At 47.3% G+C, this 25,468-nt stretch overlaps 1 protein-coding gene across 2 annotated transcripts in view; it reads right to left on the bottom strand.

The window, feature by feature from the left end:
* FBXL17 (F-box and leucine rich repeat protein 17) overlaps positions 1–24,564 on the bottom strand; it is a 365,616-nt gene extending 341,052 nt beyond the window's left edge. For both annotated transcript variants that reach the window (XM_054178266.1, XM_054178265.1), the window contains exons 1-3: positions 23,687–24,564; positions 9,444–9,566; positions 1,308–1,565 (exon numbers count right to left, since the gene is read on the bottom strand). In XM_054178266.1, the coding sequence (XP_054034241.1) occupies positions 1,308–1,565; positions 9,444–9,566; positions 23,687–24,436 (1,131 nt within the window). In that variant the 5' untranslated portion in view covers positions 24,437–24,564. The remainder of the gene's footprint in view (positions 1–1,307; positions 1,566–9,443; positions 9,567–23,686) is intronic.
* Between the last annotated feature and the right edge of the window lie 904 nt (positions 24,565–25,468).

The raw sequence follows: 25,468 nt of genomic DNA, 5'->3' as shown, positions 1-25,468 counted from the left end.
TGCTAGGTAAAAATCTGTCTGGACCACCAGGCCGAAAGAGTGATGGTGAACAAAAGTAAATCCAGTTAGTGGCCAGTCACAAGTAGGGTTCCCAAGGGTCAGTATTTGGGCCAATTTTCTTTAATATCAATTATCTGAATGAGGGGATTGAATCAAGTTTGCAATGACATTTATCTGCTTAAGGGTAGGAAGGTTCTATCTGGACAGGTTGGATCAATAGGCCAAGGCAAACTATATGAGATTCAGCAAGGTCAAGTGCCAGGTCCTGCACCTGGCTTACAACCACCCCACACAATACTTTGGCTTGGGGCAGGGCCTGAAAAGCTGCCCAGTAGAGAAAGACCTGGGACTGTTGATCAACAGCCAGCCAAGAACAAGCCAGCAGCACATCCAGGTGGCCAAGAAAGCCAAGAGCATCCTGGTCTGCATCATAAATAGTATGACAAGCAGGACCAGGTAAGTGACTGTGCCCTTGTACTCAGCAATGGCAAGGTCACACCTTGAGTAATGTGCTCAGTTTTCAAGCCCTCACTACATGAAAGATACTGAAGTGCTGAAGCAGGTCTAGACAAGGGCAACAAAGCTGGTGAAGGGTCTGGAAACCAGGTCATATGAGCACTATCACTATTCCTAGTACTAGTGATAGAATGAGAGGAAATGGCCTCAAGTTATACCAGGGGAGGTTTAGACTGGATATGAGGAGAAACTTCTTCACTGAAAGGGTTATTGAACACTGGAATAGGCTCCTCAGGGAAGTGGCTGAATCCCCATTCCTGCAGCTGTTTAAAAGATGTGGTGCTGAGGGAAGCAGTTTAGTACACCATTCTCAGCAGAGTTAGGTAACAGTTGATGATCTTAAAAGTCTTTTCCAAACAAAGCAATTTCATTCTATGCTTTCTGTGTTTATAACACTGATGTTTTAGTTGTCTCCAAGTAACGCTTATCCTAAGTCAAGGTTTTTCCAGTTTCCCATGCTCTGCCAGTGAGCAGGTGCAAAAGGTGGGAGGGAGCCCAGCCAGGACTGCTGATCTGAACTAGCCAAAGGGGTATTACATACCTCAGGAAATCAAGCTTAGTAAATAAACCAGGAGTAGTTGGCTGCAAGGCCAATCACTGCTGGGACATTGGTCAGCAGATGATGAGAAATTGTATTGTGCATCACTTGAGTTTTCCTAGTTTTTATTCCTCTCTTTGTTATCTTCCTTTTCACTACAATTATTAGTACTACTATGTCCTTGCCCCTTTTGGCATTTTGTAAGTTGAAAGATACTAAATTTACAAAGTAAATTCGTGGAATGGGTGCTTACCTGCTTTAGGCCTTCATCAGTGAGTCTGTCTTGATTGCCTACATGCACTTTCTGAAGAAGAGGACACTGAGAGGCAACGGCAATAATAGAGGTGTCAGAAAGTTGTTTACACCTGTAGGCAGTATACCTCAGGAGCCCAGGACATTTAATTGCTAATATGCACACTCCAGTATCAGATATATTGCGACAATCAGAAATATTGATTTCGGTAATATTCTGGCTTCTTGATGCTATCTTTTCCAGTAGTTCATCAGTGACCTGCAAAGAAAACACAAATATTCAAAATTAACTTTCTTCACAAACATCTTTAATTTAATAAGCACAAAATCTAGTACTTTTAAGATGCATTTCCATAAGCTGTTGGGAGGTTTGTTTTCCAAGATAAAAGTGTACTGGTATAATCAGGTTTTCAGTCCTTTTTAAAGAAATCTGCTCCAACACTTGGAGAGGGTAACAGTTAACAGTCCTCTTCACATTTTAGAGAAAGAAAAGGATTTGCTTGCACTCTACTTATGTACCTAAGGTAGCATTTACACATAAGAAAACATTTTATGTATCTCTGACATGCAACTGGATTTTATTTAGGCTTTGGTAATCATCCAAAACCAGGTGCCAGCAAATACTACAGTGACGCAGGTAACAACAGAAAACAGGGATCTAGTGTATCAGTGAATTATAGCAATGAGAACAAAAGAAGACTGTAACAGAAAAAAAAGGTAGTAAAAAAACCCTGAATTTTCCTCCTGTTATTTGCGCAGTTTTAAAAACAGAATACTTGCATATTTTAAGTGTTAGTCTAAGAAAGCTCATTATAAGATATACATGCACTATTTTCCCAGCGGTCCTTTGAAGAAAAAAGATGCTATCCAATTTATCTCTGTACAAATTGTAGTTAGACAACAGCTGTAACAATTTTAAAATAAGACAGTCCTGCAAAGAAGTTAAGAAACTAAATATACTCTCTGTGCTCAAGCTTTGAAATGAAGACAAAGTAAACAAATCAAAATCAGTTAAGAAATGCATAGAAGTCCTTCACTTTAAGTTCAAAAAATAAAGGCAACATATGATAAAAACCTAAAAACACACACAAGCCCCACCCCCTTTTTTTCCTTTTTTTTTTTCTTGGGGTGGTGGGAGGTTTGGTTTTGGAGGTGAGGGTTTTTTGTTTTTTGCTTAGAGGGGGAATGTTTTTGTATTCGACACAGTTGAGAAAAACACTTTCTTTACTGCATTCAATCTGTTTTCTATCAGCATCAAGTTTAATCTGTTCCCTTGCTATTTAGAATAGAATAGAATAGAATAGAATTAACCAGGTTGGAAGAGACCTTCGAGATCATCGTGTCCAACCTATCATCCGACACCACCTAATCAACTAAACCATACAACCAAGCATCCTGTCAAGCCTCGCCCTGAACACCCCCAGCGACAGCGACCCCACCACCTCCTCAGGCAGCCCATTCCAGTGGGCAATCACTCTCTCTGTGTAAAACTTCCTCCTAACCTCCAGCCTAAACCTCCCCTGACGCAGCCTGAGACTCTGTCCTCTTGTTCTGGTACTGGTTGCCTGGGAGAAGAGACCAACCGCTGCCTGTCTACAACCCCCCTTCAGGTAGTTGTAGAGAGCAATAAGGTCACCCCTGAGTCTCCTCTTCTCCAGACTAAGCAACCCCAGCTCCCTCAATCTCTCCTCATAGGGCTTGTGCTCCAAGCCCCTCACCAACCTTGTTGTCCTTTTCTGGACACGCTCCAGCAAGTCAACATCCTTCCTAAACTGAGGGGCCCAGAAATGGACACAGTACTCAAGGTGCGGCCTAACCAGTGCAGTGTACAGGGGCAGAATGACCTCCCTGCTCCTGCTGCACACACTGTTCCTGATGCAGGCCAGGATGCCACTGGCCCTCCTGGCTGCCTGGGCACACTGCAGGCTCATGTTCAGTCTACCATCAACCAGCACCCCCAGGTCTCTCTCAGCCTGACTGCTCACCAGCCACTCTGACCCCAGCTTGTAACTCTGCATGGGGTTGCTGTGGCCAATGTGCAGAACCCGGCACTTGGATGTGTTAAATCTCATGCCATTGGACTCTGCCCATCTGCCCAGCCTGTCGAGGTCCCTCTGCAGAGCCTCTCTACCCTTCAGCAGATCAACTCCTGCCCCCAGCTTGGTATCATCAGCAAATTTACTGATGATGGACTCGATGTCCTCGTCCAGATCATCAATAAAGATGTTAAAGAGCATGGGGCCCAGCACTGATCCTTGAGGCACACCACTGGTGACTGGCTGCCAGCTGGATGTGGCACCATTCACCACCACTCTCTGGGCTCGGCCCTCCAGCCAGTTCCTAACCCATTGCAGTGTGCTCCCATCCAAGCCATGGGCTGACAGCTTGGCCAGGAGTTTGCTGTGGGGGACGGTGTCAAAGGCCTTGCTGAGGTCCAGGTAGACTACATCCACAGCCTGCCCTGCATCCACCAGGCGGGTCACCTGATCATAGAAGGAGATCAGGTTGGTCAGGCAGGACCTGCCCTTCCTAAATCCATGCTGGCTGGGCCTGATCCCTTGGCCATCCTCCAAGTTCTGTGCGACTGCACTCAAGATGACCTGTTCCATAATCTTGCCTGGCACTGAGGTCAGGCTGACAGGTCTATAATTCCCTGGCTCATCCAACCGGCCCTTCTTGTGGATGGGCACCACGTTGGCCAGCTTCCAGTCGTCTGGGATGTCTCCAGTGAGCCAGGACTGCTGAAAAATGATGGAGAGCGGCTTGGCCAGCACATCTGCCAGCTCTCTCAGCACCCTGGGATGGATCCCATCTGGTCCCATGGACTTGTGGGGATCCAAGTGGCTAAGCAGATCATCAACTACCCCATTCTGGAACAGAGGAAGACTATGTTGCTCCCTAACTCCTTCTGCCAGCTCTGCAGGCCAGCTGTCTGGAAGACATTCTGTCCTGCTAGAAAAAAATGAGGCAAAGAAGTTATTAAGTAACTCTGCCTTCTCCTCATCCTTTGTTACAACATTCCCCTCCGTGTCCACCAAGCAGTGGAGGTTGTCCTTGCCCTTCCTCTTGCTATTAATGTATTTATAGAAGGACTTTTTGTTGTCCTTCACAGCAGAGGCCAGTCTAAGCTCCAAATGTGCTTTTGCCTCCCTAATTTTTACCTTCCTACAAGACCTAGCAACATCCTTAAACTTTTCATGGGTTGCCTCCCCTTTCTTCCAAAGATGATACACCCTCTTTTTTTCCCTTAGGTCTTTTAGAAGCTCATCACCCATCCAGGCTGGCCGTCTGCCCTGGCAGCTCCTCTTCCGGCGCATTGGCACAGCCTGATCCTGTGCCTTCAAGAGTTCCTCCTTGAAGTAGTCCCAGCTCTCCTGGACCCCTTTGTTTCTACGGGCTGTCTCCCAAGAAACCTTCTGAGTTAGTTCCTTGAGCAACCTGAAGTTTGCCCTCTGGAAGTCCAGAGTGGAGGTCTTCTTGCTGCCCCTCTTAACTTGATCAAATACTGAAAATTCAATTATCTCGTTTATTATTATTATTTCATCAGGCAGCTGTAAAACAGGATGAATAGAAAAACCACACACCTAAACAAATACACATAACACCCAACCCCACCTCCTAACCCCGAAAAAATCCAACCTCAGCTTCTCAAGACAGTTAAAAAGAAAGCCTTATTTGACACACAGTATTTACACAGTGAAAACATAGATCTCTGGTCTGAGTATGTTTTGGAGTTACTTGAGAAAAATCAGACAATCTGCTATTTAACTTTTCTGTAGTTCTTCAGAAATACAGTAACTAGTAACTTCAGAGAACTTGCATACTTTCTTATGAATTGATGATCTGAAAATAATATCCCACTTTCATTCTTTATGTCCAGCTCCTTCAACTGCAACCCTCCAATTGTTATTCCCATGCACCTTATCTTTCATGAAACAATAAGGAAATTGTTTTCTAATCCTCTGCAAGTAATGAGGTAATAAGCTGAAAGAGGTGGCTAAACAACACAGACATACTTAAAATGTTTTCAAGGAGGAAAGCTAGTTTTAACAATCTAAGGGCAGGCTCCATAAGGATCTCACTAAATGAAATCCATCAATCCCACAGATACTAAATTCTAGAATTGGCTAAAGGCCTAGAGTACACAATGTCTTCTGATCAGTGAGAACCACATCAGCTGAATCAATCAATACAAGATATGGTAGTTGTTAGGAATGGAACTACCACTACCTGATACAGATCTGAGACAACTTGCAATGCATTTCAAACAGCACTTGTCCTCACATTGTTTTAACAACCCACCTGTGAAGTAATTCCACCTATGAGTGCAGCAGTACCAGACATGATGGAACGCCAGGATGAGCTGAAATCCAAAGAGACCAAATAGTATGCTACCATACACATTGCTAATGCATTTTTCTCTATTCCCATAGCAGAGGAATGCAGGCCTCAGTTTGCTTTCACCTGGAGAGGAATCCAGTACACTTCCAACAGATTGCCAATGGGCTGGATCCACAGCTCAAGCATCTGTCATAAGGTGATCCATGATGCTCTGGAGAAAGCTGGTGCTCCAGAACATATCCAGTTCATCAATGATATCATCGTCTGGGGGAAAACTGCTCAGGAAGTCTTCAAGAAAGGTAACAAAAACATTGACATTCTTCTGAATGGAGGTTTCGCCATCAAGCGAGACAAGGTGAAAGGACCTACCACAGAAATCCAGTTTCTGGGAGTGCGGTGGCAGGATGGACGCCGACACATTCCAGTGGATGTGGTAAATAAGAGTCTCTACCATGGCAAGGGGACACAGTCTCAAGCTGCGCCAGGGGAGGTTTAGACTCGAAGTGAGGAGAAAGTTCTTCACTGAGTGAATCGTTCATCATTGGAATGGGCTGCCCAGGGAGGTGGTGGAGTCACCGTCCCTGGAGGTGTTCAAGAGGAGATTGGACGTGGCACTTGGTGCCATGGTCTAGTCGTGAGGTCTACCGAGACAGGTTGGACTTGATGATCCTTGGGGTCTCTTCCAACCTCAGTTATACTGTGATACTGTGAAATCTCACGAACAAGCAAGAAATTCTGCATTTCTTGGGGATAGTGGGATTTTGGAGACTGCACATTCCTGGATACAGTCACATTGTGAAACCTCTGTATGATGTGACTCGAAAGAGGAACAGTTTCCACTGGGGACCTGAACAACAAGCAGCCTTTGACCAGATAAAGCAAGAGGTAGTTCAAGCAGTGGGTCTGGGACCTGTCCAAGATGGTCCAGACATTAAGAACGTTTTGTACACGGCTGCAAGTGACAATGGCCCAACCTGGTGCGTGTCGCAAAGAGCTTCAGGTGAAACACGTGGATGACCTCTTGGTTTCTGGAGTGGAGGTTACAGAGGTTCAGAGGCTAATTATGCTCCAACAGAGAAAGACATTCTAGCTGCCTATGAAGGAGTAAAAGCAGCTTCTGCAGTGATTGGAACTGAATCACAACTTGTCCTAGCTCCCAGATTACCAGTTTTGAATTGGATGTTCAAAGGCAAAGGTTCCACACCACATCATGCCACAGATTCCACCTGGTCTAAGTGGATGGCTCTGATAACACAGAGAGCTTGAATGGGAAATCTTGAAAGACCTGGTCTGGTGGAGGTGATCTCAAGTTGGCCTGAAGGTACCAACTGCACTAAACCTCCAGAGGAGAGAGTAACTCGTGCTGAGGAAGCTCCTCCTTACAATAACCTTTCTGATGATGAAAAGAAATATGCTTTGTTCACAGATGGTTCCTGTCATCTTGTCGGAAGGTGGAAGTCTGCAGTGTGGAGTCCAACACGCCGAGTTGCAGAAGCAAAGGATGGAGAAGGAGAATCCAGTCAGTTCACAGAGATAAAAGCTGTCCAGCTAGCTCTCGACATAGCTGAACATGAGAGATGGCCAAAGCTTTATCTCTACACCGACTCATGGATGGTAGCCAATGCTCTGTGGGGTTGGCTAAAGAACTGGAAAAAGAATGGCTGGGCAGCTGACCTTTGGCAGGACGATGCTGATCGAATCGAGAGAATTCCAGTGAAGGTGAGACACATTGATGCTCACATTCCTAAGAGCAAAGCTACTGAGGAACAGCAACACAACCATCAGGCAGATTTAGCTGCAAGAGTTTCTCAAGTAGACATGGGCTCTGATCTTGATCTCGACTGGAAACACCGAGGTGAGATATTCTTAGCTCGGTGGGCTCACAATTCATCAGGACATCAAGGCAGAGATGCAACCTACCAGTGGGCTCGTGACAGATCCACAGACATTTCCATGGATGCTATCACACAAGTCATCCATGACTGTGACATTTGTGCTGCTATTAAGCAGGCAAAGAGAATTAAGCCCTTGTGGTATGGTAACAGGTGGTCTAAGTACAAGTATGGTGAAGCTTGGCAAATTGACTACATCACTCTACCACGTTCTCGTTCTGGTAAGCAATATGTGCTTACTATGGTAGAAGCAAACACTGGATGGCTGGAAACTTATCCAGATCCACATGCAACTGCACACAACTCCATTCTCGGTCTGGAGAGACAAATCCTGTGGCAACACCAAACTCCAGAGAGGATTGAGTCAGATAACGGAACTCATTTCAAAAACAACCCTGTAAAGAACTGGGCCAAAGAGCACAGCATTGAGTGGATATTCCACATTCCCTACTATGCACCAGCTGCAGGGAAGATTGAACGCTACAATGGTTTGCTGAAGACCACTCTTAAAGCCATGGGGGGTGGATCTTTGAAAAACTGGGAAAAACATTTAGCACAAGCAACCTGGCTGATAAATAGTAGAGGTTCAGTGAATCGAGCTGGACCGGCACATTCAGATCTGCTACAGAAAGTAGAAGGTGTTAGAGTTCCTGTTGTTAGAGGAAAGAATCTGTTAGGTAAAACTGTTTGGGTATTTTCTCCCTCAGGAGAGGCTAAACCTGTCCGAGGGTTGGTTTCAGCAGAAGGTCCTGGTCACACTTACTGGGTAATGCAAGAGAATGGTGAAATTCAGTGTATTCGACAAAGAAATTTAACTTTAGCTGAAAAAGTTTAATTTCAGAGTGTTGTACAGATACATCGCGCCCAAAGAATCCAGGAGAAATCTACGGTGTCTGAACCCTGAGAGCCCTGAGTCAACTGAGAGTCCCTGTATCCCTGTTCCCTTTTCTTCACTTTGTCTGCGAGGAGACAAACTGTTTTCCATTTTCTTGTTTTCTGATTTTATTGGACTTCTGAATCATCTACATCTGAGGATAGCCACAATGGACTATGAACTTTACTTACAAATTGTAGATATTGTTATAGATCGGATGGACAGTGAGAACAACTAATGAAATTGTTTAGAAGGGGTGGATTGTGACCGTTTTAGGCTGTGCCTTTAAGAAAGGGACAGTGTTGGAACACTCTGGCTGAATATTTTGAAAACAAAGATAGGTCTAAAGGAATTTCATTGGCAGATTGGTAGAATGCAACTTTTAGTTCAGTTGGAACTGAACTAAAGTTCAGTTCCAGTTTCTCAGTTCCAGTCTGTTCTGCCTTTCCAGCCTGTTTGCTTCTGAGCAACTAGCCAGAGCTGACCTTGAATAACAGATAAGCAAAACTAATCCTTGCATGCGCTTTGAAGCCTAATAAAATTTCCTCCTTAATAATTACCTTTTCTCTCTCTCTGACCCTTTTTGGGAAAAAAGGGAGGTAGGGGGAGAGTGAGGGTACAGGGGGGGAACCCTCCTCTGTCCGGAGTGGGGAGTTTTGTTCTGTATTACTTTCTTTGCTGTATATTTCTGTATATATTGTAAATACTGTATATTGCGTATATATCCATTTGCATTTCATCCTGCTTGTAAATACAGCTCATACCCTTTGCTTCTCCAATTGAGTCAGCCGTGGTTTCTTTCTCTGCGGGGGAGGGAGAGCTGGACCTTCTTTCACCACCGCAACACCTCAGTCAAAAGAAGCTACATTTGAGTGTTAGTATGGGTCCAGACATTTTTAGTCTCTAGCAGAAAAATCCCTGAAAGCACAGACATCACCATTTAATGGGTTTGTATTTTTTTATCTTTGGTCAAGACAACAAATTCCAACTCATCAAAGCTTATTTTTTTTCCACAATGATACCCTCATACCTGTTGACGACTACTGAGATCCAGTTGCTTCCAAAACTGAAAGTCTAAGCAAAGGTCACGCCAATATTTACAGACTAAGGATGCTGAAAGGCAACGTTCATTCAGAGATAAATTGGAAAATATCTGTAAAGAAAGGAAAAAAATGTCAGAAGTAGTCATATTCTAGACACAGAAGTACTTTATTACTAACCTGTGTTGTAAAAGACAAGAAAGTATTAGCATGCACTGCAACACAGCTCTAGAACTTGCCTTCAATCTGGGCAAGGACAAAACCAAAAAACTACATCCCACAACAGATGACAATATAAATAAGTCACATTAGCATGACCAACAACAGTGCTATGTAATAGCACTCATATTTTAGAGCAAATTTCAAATTAATTCAATATAGCATGCCTGAAGAATTGCAAATACAATTACCTCAATGTTATTTGCAAGCCATTTAAAAGATGTTTCCATTCCCTTTCTGATTCAGATAGGGAAAAAACAAAAAAACAACCACCACACCTTTCATTTTTTCCCTTTTATTTGTTAACTGAACTGAAAGAAAGCATCATTAAGGTACTAAAACTTCAGCCTTGTATGAAGGCAACACAAGATGGTGGAAGAGATCAGAGCAAATCAGCATTGCACAATAAACTAATAAAAATCAGCATCTTATACACCCAGGTCTGCAGTACTACAGCAGCCTGCAGAAAAGAAAAAAACAAAACACTTTGTGATGGGATCACAAATTGCTGTGGTATTTATTATAATCATCACTTCCTAAGAAGTACTGTAATTTATTAATGAATGTTAAAGTCCATCAAGAGTTACAGCACAAAATACTAAGTGGCAACTTGACATCTGACATTCCTACAGCAAAAGTATAATACTAACTATTAGAAAAAGTTGGCAGTATAATGATTCCCGCAAATTTCAATTATGAAAAGCAACAAAAGATTAGAGTTTCCTAGTACTGATAGGAAAGAGAAGACTGAACCTTGTAGCAGTTGCAAAAACATTCAGAATAGAACAAGAAACAGAATAGAATAGAATAGAATACAATAGAATACAATACAATAGTATCACAGTATAGCCAAGGTTGGAAGAGACCCCAAGGATCATCTAGTCCAACCTGTCTCGATAGACCTCATGACTAGACCATGGCACCAAGTGCCACGTCCAATCCCCTCTTGAATACCTCCAGGGACGGTGACTCCATCACCTCCCTGGGCAGCCCATTCCAATGACAAACGACTCACTCAGTGAAGAACTTTCTCCTCACCTCGAGTCTAAACCTCCCCTGGCGCAGATTGAGACTGTGTTCCCTTGTTCTGGTGCTGGTTGCCTGGAAGAAGAGACCAAACCCCTCCAGTCTACAATCACCTTTCAGGTAGTTGTAGAGGGCAATGAGGTCACCCATGAGCCTTCTCTTCTCCAGGCTAAACAATCCCAGCTCCCTCAGCCTCTCCTCATAGGGCTTATGCTCAAGGCCTCTCACCAGCCTTGTTGCCCTGCTCTGGACACGCTCAAGTGTCTCAATGTCCTTCTTAAACTGAGGGGCCCAAAACTGGACACAGGACTCAAGGTGTGGCCTAACCAATGCAGAGTACAGGGGCACAATGACCTCCCTGCTCCTGCTGGCCACACTATTCCTAATGCAGGCCAGGATGCCATTGGCCCTCTTGGCCACCTGGGCACACTGCTGGCTCATGTTTAGGCGGATGTCAACCAGCACCCTCCCCCCCCAGGTCCCTCTCTGTTTGGCAGCTCTCCAGCCACTCTGACCCCAGCCTGTAGCTCTGCATGGGGTTGCCGTGGCCAAAGTGCAGCACCCGGCACTTGGACTTATTGAATGCCATCCCACTGGACTCTGCCCATCTATCCAGTCGGTCGAGGTCCCTCTGCAGAGCCTTTCTACCCTCTAACTGACCAACATCTGCTCCCAACTTGGTGTCATCTGCAAACTTGCTGATGACTGACTCAATCCTCTCATCCAGATCATCAATGAAGATGTTAAAGAGGATGGGGCCCAGCACTGATCCCTGGGGGACACCACTGGTGACCAGCCGCCAATACAAGACAATAGACCAGACCAATTTGGAAGAGACCCTCAAGATCATCGTGTCAAACCTATGATCTAACACCACCTAATCAACTAAACCGTGCAACAAAGCACCGTATCAAATCCCGTCCTGAACACCTCCAGTGATGGCGACTCCACCACCTCCTCGGGCAGCCCATTATAATGGGCAATTACTCTATGTAAAACTTCCTCCTAACCTCCAGCCTAAACCTCCCCTGGTGCAGCCTGAGACTGTGTCCTCTTGTCCTGGTACTGGCTGCCTGGGAGAAGACACCAACATCCGTCTGTCTACAACCTCCCTTCAGGTAGTTGTAGAGAGCAATAAGGTCACCCCTGAGTCTCCTCTTCTCCAGGCTAAGCAACCGCAGCTCCCTCAGCATCTCCTCATAGGGCTTGTATTCCAAGCCCCTTACCAACTTCGTTGCCCTTCTCTGGACTTGTTCCAGCAAGTCAACATCCTTCCTAAACTGAAGGAGCCCAGAACTGGACACAGTACTCGAGATGCAGCGTAACCAGTGCAGTGTACAGGGGCAGAATGACCCCCTTCCTCCTGCTGGCCACACTGTTCCTGATGCAGGCCAGGATGCCATTGGCCCTCCTGGCTGCCTGGGCACACTGCAGGCTCATGTTCAGCCTACCATCAACCAGCACCCCCAGGTGCATGGGGTTATTGTGGCCAATGTGCAGAACCCGGCACTTGGATGTGTTAAATCTCATGCCATTGGACTCTGCCCATCTGCCCAGCCTGTCGAGGTCCCTCTGCAGAGCCTCTCTACCCTCCAGCAGATCAACTCCTGCCCCCAGCTTGGTGTCATCTGCAAATTTACTGATGATGGACTCAATGCCCTCATCCACATCATCAATGAAGATGTTAAAGAGCATGGGGCCCAGCACTGGTCCCTGGGGCACACCACTGGTGACTGGCTGCCAGCTGGATGTGGCACCATTCACCACCACTCTCTGGGCTCGGCCCTCCAGCCAGTTCCTAACCCATCGCAGTGTGCTCCCATCCAAGCCATGGGCTGACAGCTTGGCCAGGAGTTTGCTGTGGGGGATGGTGTCAAAGGCCTTGCTGAGGTCCAGGTAGACTACATCCACAGGCCTCCCCACATCCACCAGGTGGGTCACCTGATCAGGTGATCAGGTTAGTTAGGCAGGACCTGCCCTTCCTAAATCCATGCTGGCTGGGCCTGATCCCTTGGCCATCATCTAAGTGCTGTGTGACTGCACTCAAGATGACCTTTTCCATCATCTTGCCTGGCACTGAGGTCAGGCTGACAGGCCTATAATTCCCTGGCTCATCCAACTGGCCCTTCTTGTGGATGGGCACCACACTGGCCCGCTTCCAGGCCTCTGGGACCTCTCCAGTGAGCAAGGACTGCTGAAAAATGACGGAGAGTGGCTTGGCCAGCACATCTGCCAGCTCTCTCAGCACCCTGGGATGGATCCCATCTGGTCCCATGGACTTGTGGGGATCCAAGTGGCTAAGCAGATCATCAACTACCCCATTCTGGAACAGAGGAAAACTATGCTGCTCCCTGACTCCTTCTGCCAGCTCTGCAGGCCAGCTGTCTGGAAGACATTCTGTCCTGCTAGAAAAAATTGAGGCAAAGAAGGTGTTAAGTAACTCTGCCTTCTCCTCATCCTTTGTTACAACGTTCCCCTCTGTGTCCACTAAGGAGTGGACGTTGTCATTGCCCTTGCTCTCGCTAGTAATGGATTTATAGAAGGACTTTTTGTTGTCCTTCACAGCAGAGGCCAGTCTAAGCTCCAAATGTGCTTTTGCCTCCCTAATTTTCTTCCTACAAGACCTAGCAACATCCTTAAACTTTTCATGGGTTGCCTCCCCTTTCTTCCAAAGATGATACACCCTCTTTTTTTCCCTTAGTTCTTTTAGAAGTTCATCACCCATCCAGGCTGGCCGTCTTCCCCGGGGGCTCATCTTCTGGTGCATTGGCACAGCCTGTTCCTGCACCTTCAAGGCCTCGAGGCTTCTTTGCCTCGATGTTTAACAGCAAGGTAGGTGTCCAGGATGAGTGGCCTCCTGAGCTGGGTAATAGGGTCGGGAAGCAGTGTAATGCCCCAGAAATCCATGAGGAATTAGTCCGGGACCTGCTGAGCCACTTGGACACCCATAAGTCCATGGGACTGGATGGGATCCATCCTAGGGTGCTGAGAGAGCTGGCAGATGAGCTGGCCAAGCCGCTCTCGATCATTTTCCTCCAGTCCTGGCTCACTGGAGAGGTCCCAGATGACTGGAAACTGGCCAATGTGGTCCCCATCCACAAGAAGGGACGGATGGAGGAACCTGGAAACTACAGGCCAGTCAGCCTGACCTCAGTGCCAGGGAAAGTGATGGAACAGATTATCCTGGCGGCAATAACTGCGCACCTGAAGGATGGCCAAGGGCTCAGGTCCAGCCAACATGGATTTAGGAAGGGCAGGTCCTGCCTCTCCAACCTGATCTCCTTCTATGATCAGGTGACCCATCTGGTGGACATGGGGAGGCCTGTGGATGTAGTCTATCTGGACTTCAGCAAGGCCTTTGACACCATCCCCCACAGTAAACTGCTGTCTAAGCTGTCAGCTTGTGGTTTGGACAGCAACACTCTGTGATGGGTTAGGAGCTGGCCGGAGGGCCGAGCCCAGAGAGTGGTGGTGAATGGTGCCACATCCGGCTGGCAGCCAGTCACCAGTGGCGTCCCCCAGGGATCAGTGCTGGGCCCCATCCTCTTTAACATCTTCATTGATGATCTGGATGAGAGGATTGAGTCAGTCATCAGCAAGTTTGCAGATGACACCAAGTTGGGAACAGATGTTAGTCAGTTAGAGGGTAGAAAGGCTCTGCAGAGGGACCTCGACCGACTGGACAGATGGGCAGAGTCCAGTGGGATGGCATTCAATAAGTCCAAGTGCCGGGTGCTGCACTTTGGCCACGGCACCCCCATGCAGAGCTACAGGCTGGGGTCAGAGTGGCTGGAGAGCTGCCAAACAGAGAGGGACCTGGGGGTGCTGCTTGACATCCGCCTAAACATGAGCCAGCAGTGTGCCCAGGTGGCCAAGAGGGCCAATGGCATCCTGGCCTCCATTAGGAATAGTGTGGCCAGCAGGAGCAGGGCGGTCATTGTGCCCCTGTACTCTGCATTGGTTAGGCCACACCTTGAGTACTGTGTCCAGTTCTGGGCCCCTCAGTTTAGGAAGGACATTGAGACACTTGAATGTGTCCAGAGCAGGGCAACAAGGCTGGTGAGAGGCCTTGAGTACAAGCCCTATGAGGAGAGGCTGATGGAGCTGGGATTGTTTAGCCTGGAGAAGAGAAGGATCAGAGGTGACCTCATTGCCCTCTACAACTACCTGAAAGGTGGTTGTAGACAGGAGGGGTTTGGTCTCTTCTCCCAGGCAACCAGCACCAGAACAAGGGGACACAGTCTCAAGCTGTGCCAGGGGAGGTTTAGATTCGAGGTGAGGAAAAAGTTCTTCACTGAGCGAGTCATTTGTCATTGGAATGGGCTGCCCAGGGAGGTGGTGGAGTCGCCGTCCCTGGAGGTGTTCAAGGGGAGATTGGACGTGGCACTTGGTGCCATGGTCTAGTCATGAGGTCTATCGAGACAGGTTGGACTTGATGATCCTTGGGGTCTCTTCCAACCTTAGTTACTGTGATACTGTGAGTTCCTCCTTGAAGTAGGCCCAGCTCTCTTGGACCCCTTTGTTTTTAAGGGCTGTTTCCCAAGGAACATCCTGAGTTAGTTCCTTGAGTAACCTGAAGCCCGCCCTCTGGAAGTCCAGAGTGTAGGTCCTCTTTCTGCCCCTCTTAGCTTGACTGAATACTGAAAATTCAATTATCTCGTGGTCACTGGCCCCTAAACACCCTCCGACCACCACATCACCCACCAGCCCTTCCCTATTGGTGAAGAGGAGGTCAAGCATAGCCTTACCCCTGGTAGGCTAATGCAACACCTGGGATAAGAAGCTGTCCTCCATACACTCTAAGAACCTCCTAGATTGTCTCCTCTCTGCTGTGTTGAGATCCCAGCAGGTATCAGGCAGGTTGAAGTAACCCATGAGAACAAGGTCAGGCGATCTTGAGACAGCCTTAAGCTGCCTCATCAATGACTCATCAACATCTTCCTCCTGGTTGGGTGGTCTATAACAGACTCCAACCAGGATGACAGCCCTGCTGGTCTTCCTTCTAATTCTCTCCCACAAGCACTCCACCTGATCATCTCTGATCACCACCTCAATGGCATCTCGTGCCTCCCTGATGTACAGGGCCACCCCTCCACCCCTTCTTCCTTGCCTGTCTCTCCTGAAGAGCCTGTAGCCATCAACTGCAGCGCTCCAGTCATGCGAGTCGTCCCACCACGTCTCTGTGATGGCAACTACATCATAACTTTCCTCCCGCAGCAAGGCTTCCAGCTTCTTTGTTTGTTACCCATGCTTCGTGCATAGTGTACATGCACTTTAGCTGGGCTGCTGGTTTCACCCCTGACTCCAGCTTCCCACCCTCAGACCTTTGTCTGGGGGGACTGGTTTCAGACCCTTCCCCCTTCAAATCTAGTTTAAAGCTCTATCAATGGGACCTGGCAATTCCCTTCCTAGAATCTTTTTCCCTTTGAGGGATAATGCATGTTATGTTTAGACAGACATCAGACGGACTCCAGTTAATACTAAGAAGGGTTGCCAAGGTTGGTAGTATAAAATACTTCAACCTTTGCTACAGTGGGAAATACACATTCTTAATTGTGGAAATACTACCTTCTTTTTAAGAAACAAGAGCCTGCAGTGCTTAGAACAAGAACACAGCAAACAGAACAGTATAGACTGTTGCTAATCAAGCTGACACTGAATATGAAAGCCCTTAAGTTCTGTTCCAACTACCATCCTACCAAAGCTGAAAACCCTCACAAATCATAGAGGACCTAGTGCTTTGCATGGAACACAGGAGTAGCAACATCAAAACAGCTAGTACAATTTGGTACTTCACACAAATGGTACTTCTGCACAGACAGTATTTTTCAGATTAAATGTCTCAAAGCATTTGTAGTTATGTTTCAAGCCCATGTTGCACACAACTCAAGCTGCAGAGACAAGCAAGGAATGTACAGGTGCTGTTAACTGACTTCTTAGATAAATAATTTGACTGAAATCACCAGAGGGAGAAGCAGCTGCTGACAAAGGTATTGCAGAAGTTGCAGCAGAGTAGCCACAGATGTTACACAAGCAATACACACTCAAAGACAAGGCCTTGTCAGATTTGTTGTGTACAGTAGTTATCACAGTTCCAACACAGAACCATTCTGGAGGATGTTATGCAAAACACAAACTTGTATCCAGAGCTTGCAGATGTTAATAGAAGATGGACTGAATTACACTAAACAGAATCTAGTAGCAAAGCCTTCACACACTAGCACACAATCCTTACATCTCAAGATTACCCTACCCACTGGTTAAAATGCTATACTAATGTATTAAATGCTACAACTCACTTTTACCACCCTTCAATTCAGTTTTCTTTTCCATGATACATACCATTACTGTGACATCATAATTGTCCTGAGTTTAAAATTGTTTTCTAATTCCCAAGGTGGTATAAATACAACTAAAAGCTACAACCATTCTTACCCCGTTTAACTCCTGCTTATAACAAATAACTTTCTGACAGCAGTGGGTCCACTACTTAGCACCTATAATTCCTGAAAATTGTACAAGTATGTATATCTGCACATCCAGTACTTTTTCTCCCTCAACTCTGCATAATCATAGAATCTAATACCCCTTCCAAGCACAAGAGAAACAGAAACATCCTTCAGCAGTCTCAAAAGAAAAATAGAAGTTTAGTAGTTTCCTAGATCACAGTATCACAGTATATTAGGGGTTGGAAGGGACCTCAAGAGATCATTGGGTCCAACCCCCCTGCCAAAGCAGGATCATTTAGATTAGTCCACACAGGAATATATCCAGGTGGGTTTTGAAAGTCTCCAGAGAAGGAGATTCCACAACCTTCCTGGACAGCCTGTTCCAGTGCTCCATCACCCTCACCCTTGGTGTAAGAGATCTCTAACCTGGTTCTCACTGACCAGCAGAATGTCCACATCTCTTCAGTTCTGCTCCCTGGCTTCTAGAATGAGGTTCCTGAGGGCTGGTCTTAAGAGTAAAGACTGATGCAAAGAAGGCATTCAGCAACTCATCATCATCATTTACCATATCTCTCATAGCGTTCAGTAGTGGGCCCACCTTTTGCCTGCTCTTCCTTTTATCATTGATGTATTTGAAAAAATCTTCTTGTTCTCTTTCACCCCTCTGGTGAGATTCAGTTCCAGGAGGGCCTTGGCCTTCCTTGTTGCATCTCTATATTCTCTGGCTGTATCTCTATAATCCTCCCAATTGACTAGTTTTTATTCCACGTATGTGCCAAGGGAAGTTTATATTCAGTAGTAGGTAGATTTGTTTACTCAAAAGGTTATAGAATACATAGAATAAACCAGGTTGGAAGAGACCTTCAAGATCATCGCGTCCAACCCATCAACCAATCCAACACCGCCCAAACAACTAACCCATGGCACCAAGCACCCTGTCAAGTCTTCTCCTAAAAACCTCCAGTGATGGCGACTCCACCACCTCCCCAGGCATTATCAGGCATTAGAATAGCTTGCCCAGGGAAGTGGTGGAGTCCCCCTCCCTGGAGGTATTTAAGAGTCATGTAAACACAGTGCTTAGGATATGGTTTAGTCAAGGACTTGTCAGTTGTAGGTTAATGATTGGACTCTATGATCTCAAAGGCCTTTTCCAATCTAGGCAACTCTGCTATCATCATATTTATTAAAACCTTAAATTAAATAAAACACACAATTTTTTTTCCTTTGTAGTGTGTTAATGGAGTGCGTTGAAACACAGTTATAACTGACTGGGTCTCTGCTGCAGATACAGCAGAATGTATTTCATGTATTAAAACAGCAGTGAACCAGAAAGAGTCATAGAATCATTGAATCAATAAGGTTGAAAGAGACCTCAAGATCATCAAATCCAACCTGTCACCCAACACCTCATGATTACTAAACCACAGCACCAAGTGCCATGTCCAATCCCCTCCTGAACACCTCCAGGGATGGTGACTCCACCACCTCCCTGGGCAGCACACTCCAACGGCTAACAACTCTCTCTGTGAAGAACTTTCTCCTCACCTCGAGCCTAAACTTCCCCTGGTGCAGCTTGAGACTGTGTCCTCTTGTTCTGGTGCTGGTTGCCTGGGAGAAGAGACCAACTCCCTCCTGGCTACAACCACCCTTCAGGTAGTTGTAGAGTGCAATAAGGTCTCCCCTCAGCCTATTCTTCTCCAGGCTAAGACGACATCAAAAAGGTCATCTGATACAGATCCTTCTCTGTTTTGATGCAAGTTCAAGCACATAGAAAACTTCTGGTAAGAGCATCCCTCTTTTTGTTAAGAAAACAATTAATGAATAAAAAAAATCCCAACTCTTTATATAACCTCAGACAAAAAAACACCTTTGCCAAGACTTAAAATGGTCTTACAGGGTGTAATTTTCCTCAAATCTCACCCAAATTTCCCTCATGTCAAAGTAAGCTTAGTATTTCTTCTTATTTGGTGAAGGACAGAAACACTCTCAGACCTTTTGTCAACTTCCTCAAAAGAGTGCATCTCAGTCTTCTTTCTGAACAGACATGTCAATCTGAACAGAATCTTCCAACTACTGTCACAGGTCAATCTTCCAAGACCCCTAGCTCTCCTTCAATACCTCTCCACCCTAGGTCTTTTAAGGTATCCTCAGTGCCTACAACCTAGTAAAGTACTCCAGCAGAGGCTTTAAAAGCACCAAGAACAGTAGAGAATATAGCTTCTGTGTTCTACACACACAGTTCCAATTAATATATCTCCAAGGGAAATCTGATTTTTTTTTAATTGGCATTACAAAGTTCACTCAAACCGTTTTCCATCAGTTAACTGTGACTAAACAGAAGTGCTGCAAAGAGGTAACAGCTACAACAGGAAGATTTATTTCTACTTTCCAGAAATAAATAGCAGTGAAATTGCATCTGGCACAGATTTGTGATATATAATACAAAGTTTTGAAAACTTTCATAAAATATAGCACAGGATTTTGTAATCTTCTGCACTGTATTCTTACAAACAGCTTCTCTCTTTTTTTTTCCACCCTATATGTCTAAATTATAGTCAAGTTAAATTATCTGTAATTCCTTAGAATAATCCCCTCAGATTCTAAAGAGAATGGATTTAAATAACACTTTACTCAAAGGCAGTGACCCTGATCTACAAAGATTAAAGAAGAAATATTGTCAACTGTGTAACTTTTTTTTTCTTATTCATGTTTCATTGTTCAAACAAAAAGCAAAATGACGTATGAGCTTGTTCGATCTGTGGAACCACAGCTCTTTTGTATCTTCATACTGATGTAGACCTCTTACCTAGCCAGAGGAAAAGGATCAACTGGCACATTACACTATGCACTTCCAGATTCAGTAGTCTGATGATCATAGAATGGCTTGAATTGGAACAAATCTTAAAAGATCACCTAGTTCCAACCATCCTACCATATGATAGGGATACCTCCTACTAGACCAGGTTGCTCAAAGTTTCATTCATCCTGGTTTTAAAGACTTGTAGGGATGAGGTGTCCATAAGTTCTGCAGTCAACCTGTTCCATTGTTACACCGCCCTCACAGTAAAGCAATTCTTAATAGCCAATCTAAATCTATCCTGCTGTACTGTGAAACCACTGCCCCTTGTCCAATCACCACACACTCTCATAAACAGTCCCTCTCCCATCTTCCTGTAGGCCTCTTTCAGATACTGGAAAGCCACTATAAGGTTTTGCTGGAACCTTGTCTTCTCCAGGCTGGACAGACCCAACTCCCTCAGCCTATCCTCACAAGAAAGGTGCACCAAACCTCTGATCATCTTTGTGACCCTTTTCTGGACCTTCCCTAACAGATCCATGTCTTTCTTGCATTGAGGGCTTCAGACCTAGACAGACCCAGTATTCCAGGTGGGGTCTCAGAAGAGCAGAGCAGAGCAGAGCAGAGAGGCAGAATCACTTCCCTGGCCCTACTGGTTGTGCATCTTTCAATGCATTCTAGGATGTCCCTGGCTTTTCAAGCTGCTAGCGTGCATTTCTGGATCACGTCAAGCACCTCGTCAACCAGCACCCTCAAGACCCTTTCTGCATGGCTGCTCTCAATGCACCCACCACCCTTGTGCTCGTGATTACCCAGACCCTGGTGCAGGACCTTACACTTAGCCCTACTGAACTTCATGAGGTTGGCATGGGTCGACCTCTTAAACTTATAAGAATCCATCTGGATGACATTCCTTCCCCCTATTGTTGTCAACCACACCACACAGCTTGGTGTCATAAGAAAACTCGCTGAGGGTGCACTTGACCCCACTGCTCACATCACCAAAGATGTTAAACAGCCCACAGGCCTCCATTTGGACACTAAGTCATTGATAGCAACTCCAATCTAGCCAATTCCTTACAAGCTGAGCAGTCCATCCATCAAATCTGTGTTGCTCCACAGACTGGAATATCATGCAGGACACTCTTTAATACTTTGCACACGTCCAAGAAGCTGACATCTGTTACTTTTATCCACTGATGCTCTGATCCTCATGATATGCAGGACAAGTTCAGTCTGACAAATCCCACCCTGTATGCTTCACTTAGACGAGACTTAACTACTGGTTAAGAACAGACAGTACCTGAGCAGCTCCTGGCAGTCGCCTCTAATGTGGCCAGCTACCTAGAGTTTCTACAATGTTCTTTTGTGCATAACTATGAAAAATAAAACCAACATCAGAAGAGTAAAGTACTTTCTATGTTAGGGTAATAGAACTAGTAGGGATACCAAGAACAAGGAGCATCACCTGTCTCAAATTCCTCCATTACTATGCCCTAAGTTTATCCCTCTGACCACAGAATGAAGCTACAGAAAAATGCTACAGGCTTCAGTTCCAGCCAGATTCATCTTTTCAGCTAAGGGACAGGAATGAAAAAGAAGATACAGAGAAAGAGGTTATGTAAGCATGGAATTCAACAATGATGCAAATCACAGAATTAAGTGGGTTGGAAAAGACCTTCGAGATCATAAAGTCCAACCTATCACCCAACACCATCTAATCAACTAAACCATGGCACTAAGTGCCTCACCCAGTCGTATTTTAAACACTTCTAGAGACAGTGACTCCACCACCTCCCCAGGCAGCCCATTCCAATGGCCGATCGCTCTTTCTGTGAAGAATTTCTTTCTAACATCCAGCCTAAACCTCCCCTGATGCATCTTGAGATTCTGTCCTCTCACTCTGTTGCTGGTTGCCTGGGAGAAGAGACCAACCCCCACCTAGCTACAACCACCCTTCAGGTGGCGAGCAATAAGGTGTCCCCTGAGCCTCCTCTTCTCCAGGCTAAACAACCCCAGCTCCCTCAGCTGCTCTTCATAGGGCTTGTGCTCTAGACTCCTCACCAGCTTTGTTACCCTTCTCTGGACACATCTGAGCAACTCAACATCTTTCCAACACTGAGGGGCCCAAAACTGGACACAGTACTCAAGGTATGGCCTAACCAGTGCTGCATACAGGGGCAGAATGAATTCTCTGCTCCTGCTGGCCACACTATTCCTGATACAGGCCAGGATGCCATTGGCCTGCTTGGCCACCTGGGCACACTGCTCGCTCATGTTCAGCCAGCTCTCAACCAGTATCCCCAGGTCCCTTTCCTCCTGGCCCCTCTCCAGCCACTCTGACCCCAGCCTGCTGCATTGGGTTGCTGTGGCTAGTGTGTAGTGTGTCATTAAATCTCATATCGTTGGACTCTGCCCATCTATCCAGCCTGTCAAGGCTGAACTCAGACTGCACATGAAATCAGTAAAGCCAAAATTCATAGAATCATAAAACCCATTGAGCTGGAAGGCACCCTCAAAGGTCATCGAGTCCAAAATTCCCAGCAGCAAACCAAGACACCTCTAATCACAGCAGGTTGCTCAGAGCCCCATCAAGACCAGCTTTGAATGTTGCCAGAGACTGGGCCTCCACCACCTCCTTAGGCAACCTCTTTCAGTGTCACCACCCTCACAGTAAAAAACTTCCAAATCTAAATCTACCTGCTCCAGTTTAAAACTATTGCCCCTCACCCCATTGTTACATACATTTCTAACTAGTCCCTCCCTTTCCTGTATGCCACTTTCAGATACTGGAAAGCCACTGTAAGGTCTCCCAAAAGCCTTCTCTTCTCTAGGCTGAACAAAAAAACCAAACTGTCTCAGCTTGTCCACACAGGAGAGGTGCTCCAACCCTCTGATTATCTTTGTGGCCCTCCTCTGGACCCTCTCCAACAGATCCATTTTATTCTTGTGTTGGGAGCCCCAGAGCTGGACACAGTATTCCAGGTGGGGTCTCATTAGAGCAGAGCAGAGGGGCAGAATCTCCTCCTGCCAGCTACACTTCTTTTGATGCAACTGGCCTTCAGGGGTGCAAGTGCACATTATTGGCTCACGTCCAATTCTTTGTCCACCATGTACTGAGAACTATCCCAAAGAAACTCAAAATACACAGGAATACATTTTCTTCCCCTCCCTGGAATCAATACTGAAAGCTTGTCTATGTACTTCTGGCCTACACAGAAGCACTAAATAAAATGACAGCATCCCTTGCTGAGCTGTCAGTAATATAAGAAGCTATCTACACAGGACACATATGTAAAAGGCAGGGGTCAAGAACTTTACAGGACAGCTTCTTGAATAGTTTCGTCTGTCTTCACCCACAGTTAATGACTCGCAAAGCCGTTTACAACGACAAACCAAATGGGGAAAAAACACCAAACAGAATCAACGAATAGCCCACAACCCCATTTATGTCTCAAACGTCAGGTGCGCAGTGGCCACCTGCTCGTACACCTGCGTTGGGGGGGGGACACCGCACATCCCGGCGGGCCGCTTCCTCCTGCCTAGGCCGCCAGCCGACGCAGGTGGGCGGTGCGGGAAGCGACGAGCTGCCTTAAGGGCGACTTCCAGCTTCCACGATCCAGCGAGCCCGCCATGCGACACTGGCACCCCCGCGGCCCTAGGCCTCCGCAGTCACCCCATACCGCGGGGAAGGAATAGGCCCGCCCGCTCGCCCGTCCAGACCTAACCCGACCCATCTTACCTTGAGAAGGATGGAGGGTGGCAGCTGGTTAATGTCCGGGGCTGGCGGCGGCAGCACCTCGCGGGAGCAGTCACCGGGGTGCTCCTGTGGCTCCTCACAGCCCGTCTCGCTGCCCCTTTCTTTCTCCCTCTCCTCCGGCCCTGGGGGCGGCGGTGGCGTGGCGGGCTGCTCCTCGCCGCCGCTCCCCTCGGCAGTGCTCCGGGACGGCACGCCCCCACTGCCCGCCGCGCAGCCAGCGGCGGCGGGCAGGGCGCAGAGCTGTGCCTCTCCCGGGCACTGGCAAGCGGAGGCCTCGGGCTCCGCCGCGGCGGCGGCCGCGCAGCGCGGCTGTTTGCAGGGCGGGCAGGCGGGCAGGCCAGCCCCCTTGCGCTTGCACACCATCTCGGAGGCGATCTCGCCGGGCAGCCTCTCCGGCCCCAGGAGCTCCCGCACTGGCGAAGGCAGAAGACTCGAGAAGAACAGGCGCTGGCAGCGGCCCCGCTTCCAGGCAGCAGGCGGCAGGCGGAGGATGCGGCGGGCGGCGCGCAGATCTGCGGCGGCGAGGGCCGCGTAGGGTGGTGGTGGCAGCAAGGAGTCCCCGACGGCCAGGTGCTGCTCCGGGGCAGGCGGACTCGTGCTGTGTACGATGAAGCAGAGCATGCAGGGCCCGCGCAGGAAGCAGCTCCGGTTGCGTGGCAGCGCCTTCCTCCCCCGGCGGCAGCGGCGGTCCTGGCTCAGGCTGCTTGACTCCTTCGAGATCAGGTGGCCCATATAGGAGGCGGCAGAGGCGGAAGGGGCCGCGGGCTGTGTGTCACCTGCGGGAGGCGGCGGCGGACGCTGTCATGCTGCCTGCGGGGACGGCAGGTGGCCGGGAGAGGACGCGACGCCGGACAGAACAGAAGGCGGCAGCTGTGCTGATTCCGGGACGCGGCGCCGAGAGGGAGAAACTTCCGCTACCGCCGCCCTGACCTCCCCAGGGTGAGACGAGGGGGCGGTGTTCTGCGGCCTGGTCGCCGCCTGGTGGTGATGCCGTCAGAGGGCGGGCTGGGTGCCGAGAGCGGCTTTGCAAGGCCGTGTAGCCTCCGCAGAGATGGCTCGGGTAGCCTCTGCTGGGAGCGGCCCGGCAGGGAGCTGCCAAGGTGCCAGTAGCAGTTCCGCAGCTGCAGCAAGTTGCCCCCCACCACCGCCCGCTTACTGCGCCTGCCGAAATGTGTGTATGTACGAGTATACAATCAGTGTATTTGTGTTTATATTATAGGTATGTATCATATAATGTGTATATTATAAATATTTTTCGAATACCTGAAACGGGGTTTTTGGGTAACGATTTATAGGGAAAAGCGAGAGGGCTCCACCACACTGCTGACAGATTGTACACCACTTTGCAGGACTGCAGTTGGGATTTTGCAGTCACAAGATAATACAAGCTTTGAGATCACCTGAAGTGTTCTTCCAGATGTTCTCCATCAACACCTTAATTCTATCAACACACCCCGGGAAATGCCTAGTTTCTACTGTTTAGAATCATTGGGCCAGCGAAAAACTACCCACTGGGACCTTTCTCCCTGGATGCCCTGCTCCTGAAGATTGCCTCAAACTGCAGTGTTGTATGTTGCTATAGGGCCAGAGGGTGTGTAGGCCTTTGTGAGTATAAGCTATGATGCTTTAAATGAGACACAATACCTTGCAAAATTAATTTGCATGTTTCAGCATTCACTTGTGAATTATTGCTGCAGAATACATAGAATAAACCAGGTTGGAAGAGACCTTCAAGATCATCGCGTCCAACCCATCAACCAATCC

This window comes from Dryobates pubescens, chromosome Z, assembly GCF_014839835.1.
Source record: "Dryobates pubescens isolate bDryPub1 chromosome Z, bDryPub1.pri, whole genome shotgun sequence".
Taxonomy (NCBI): Eukaryota; Metazoa; Chordata; class Aves; order Piciformes; family Picidae; genus Dryobates; species Dryobates pubescens.
Note: the sequence above shows the minus strand (reverse complement) of the source record. Positions and strands in the feature narration are given on the sequence as shown.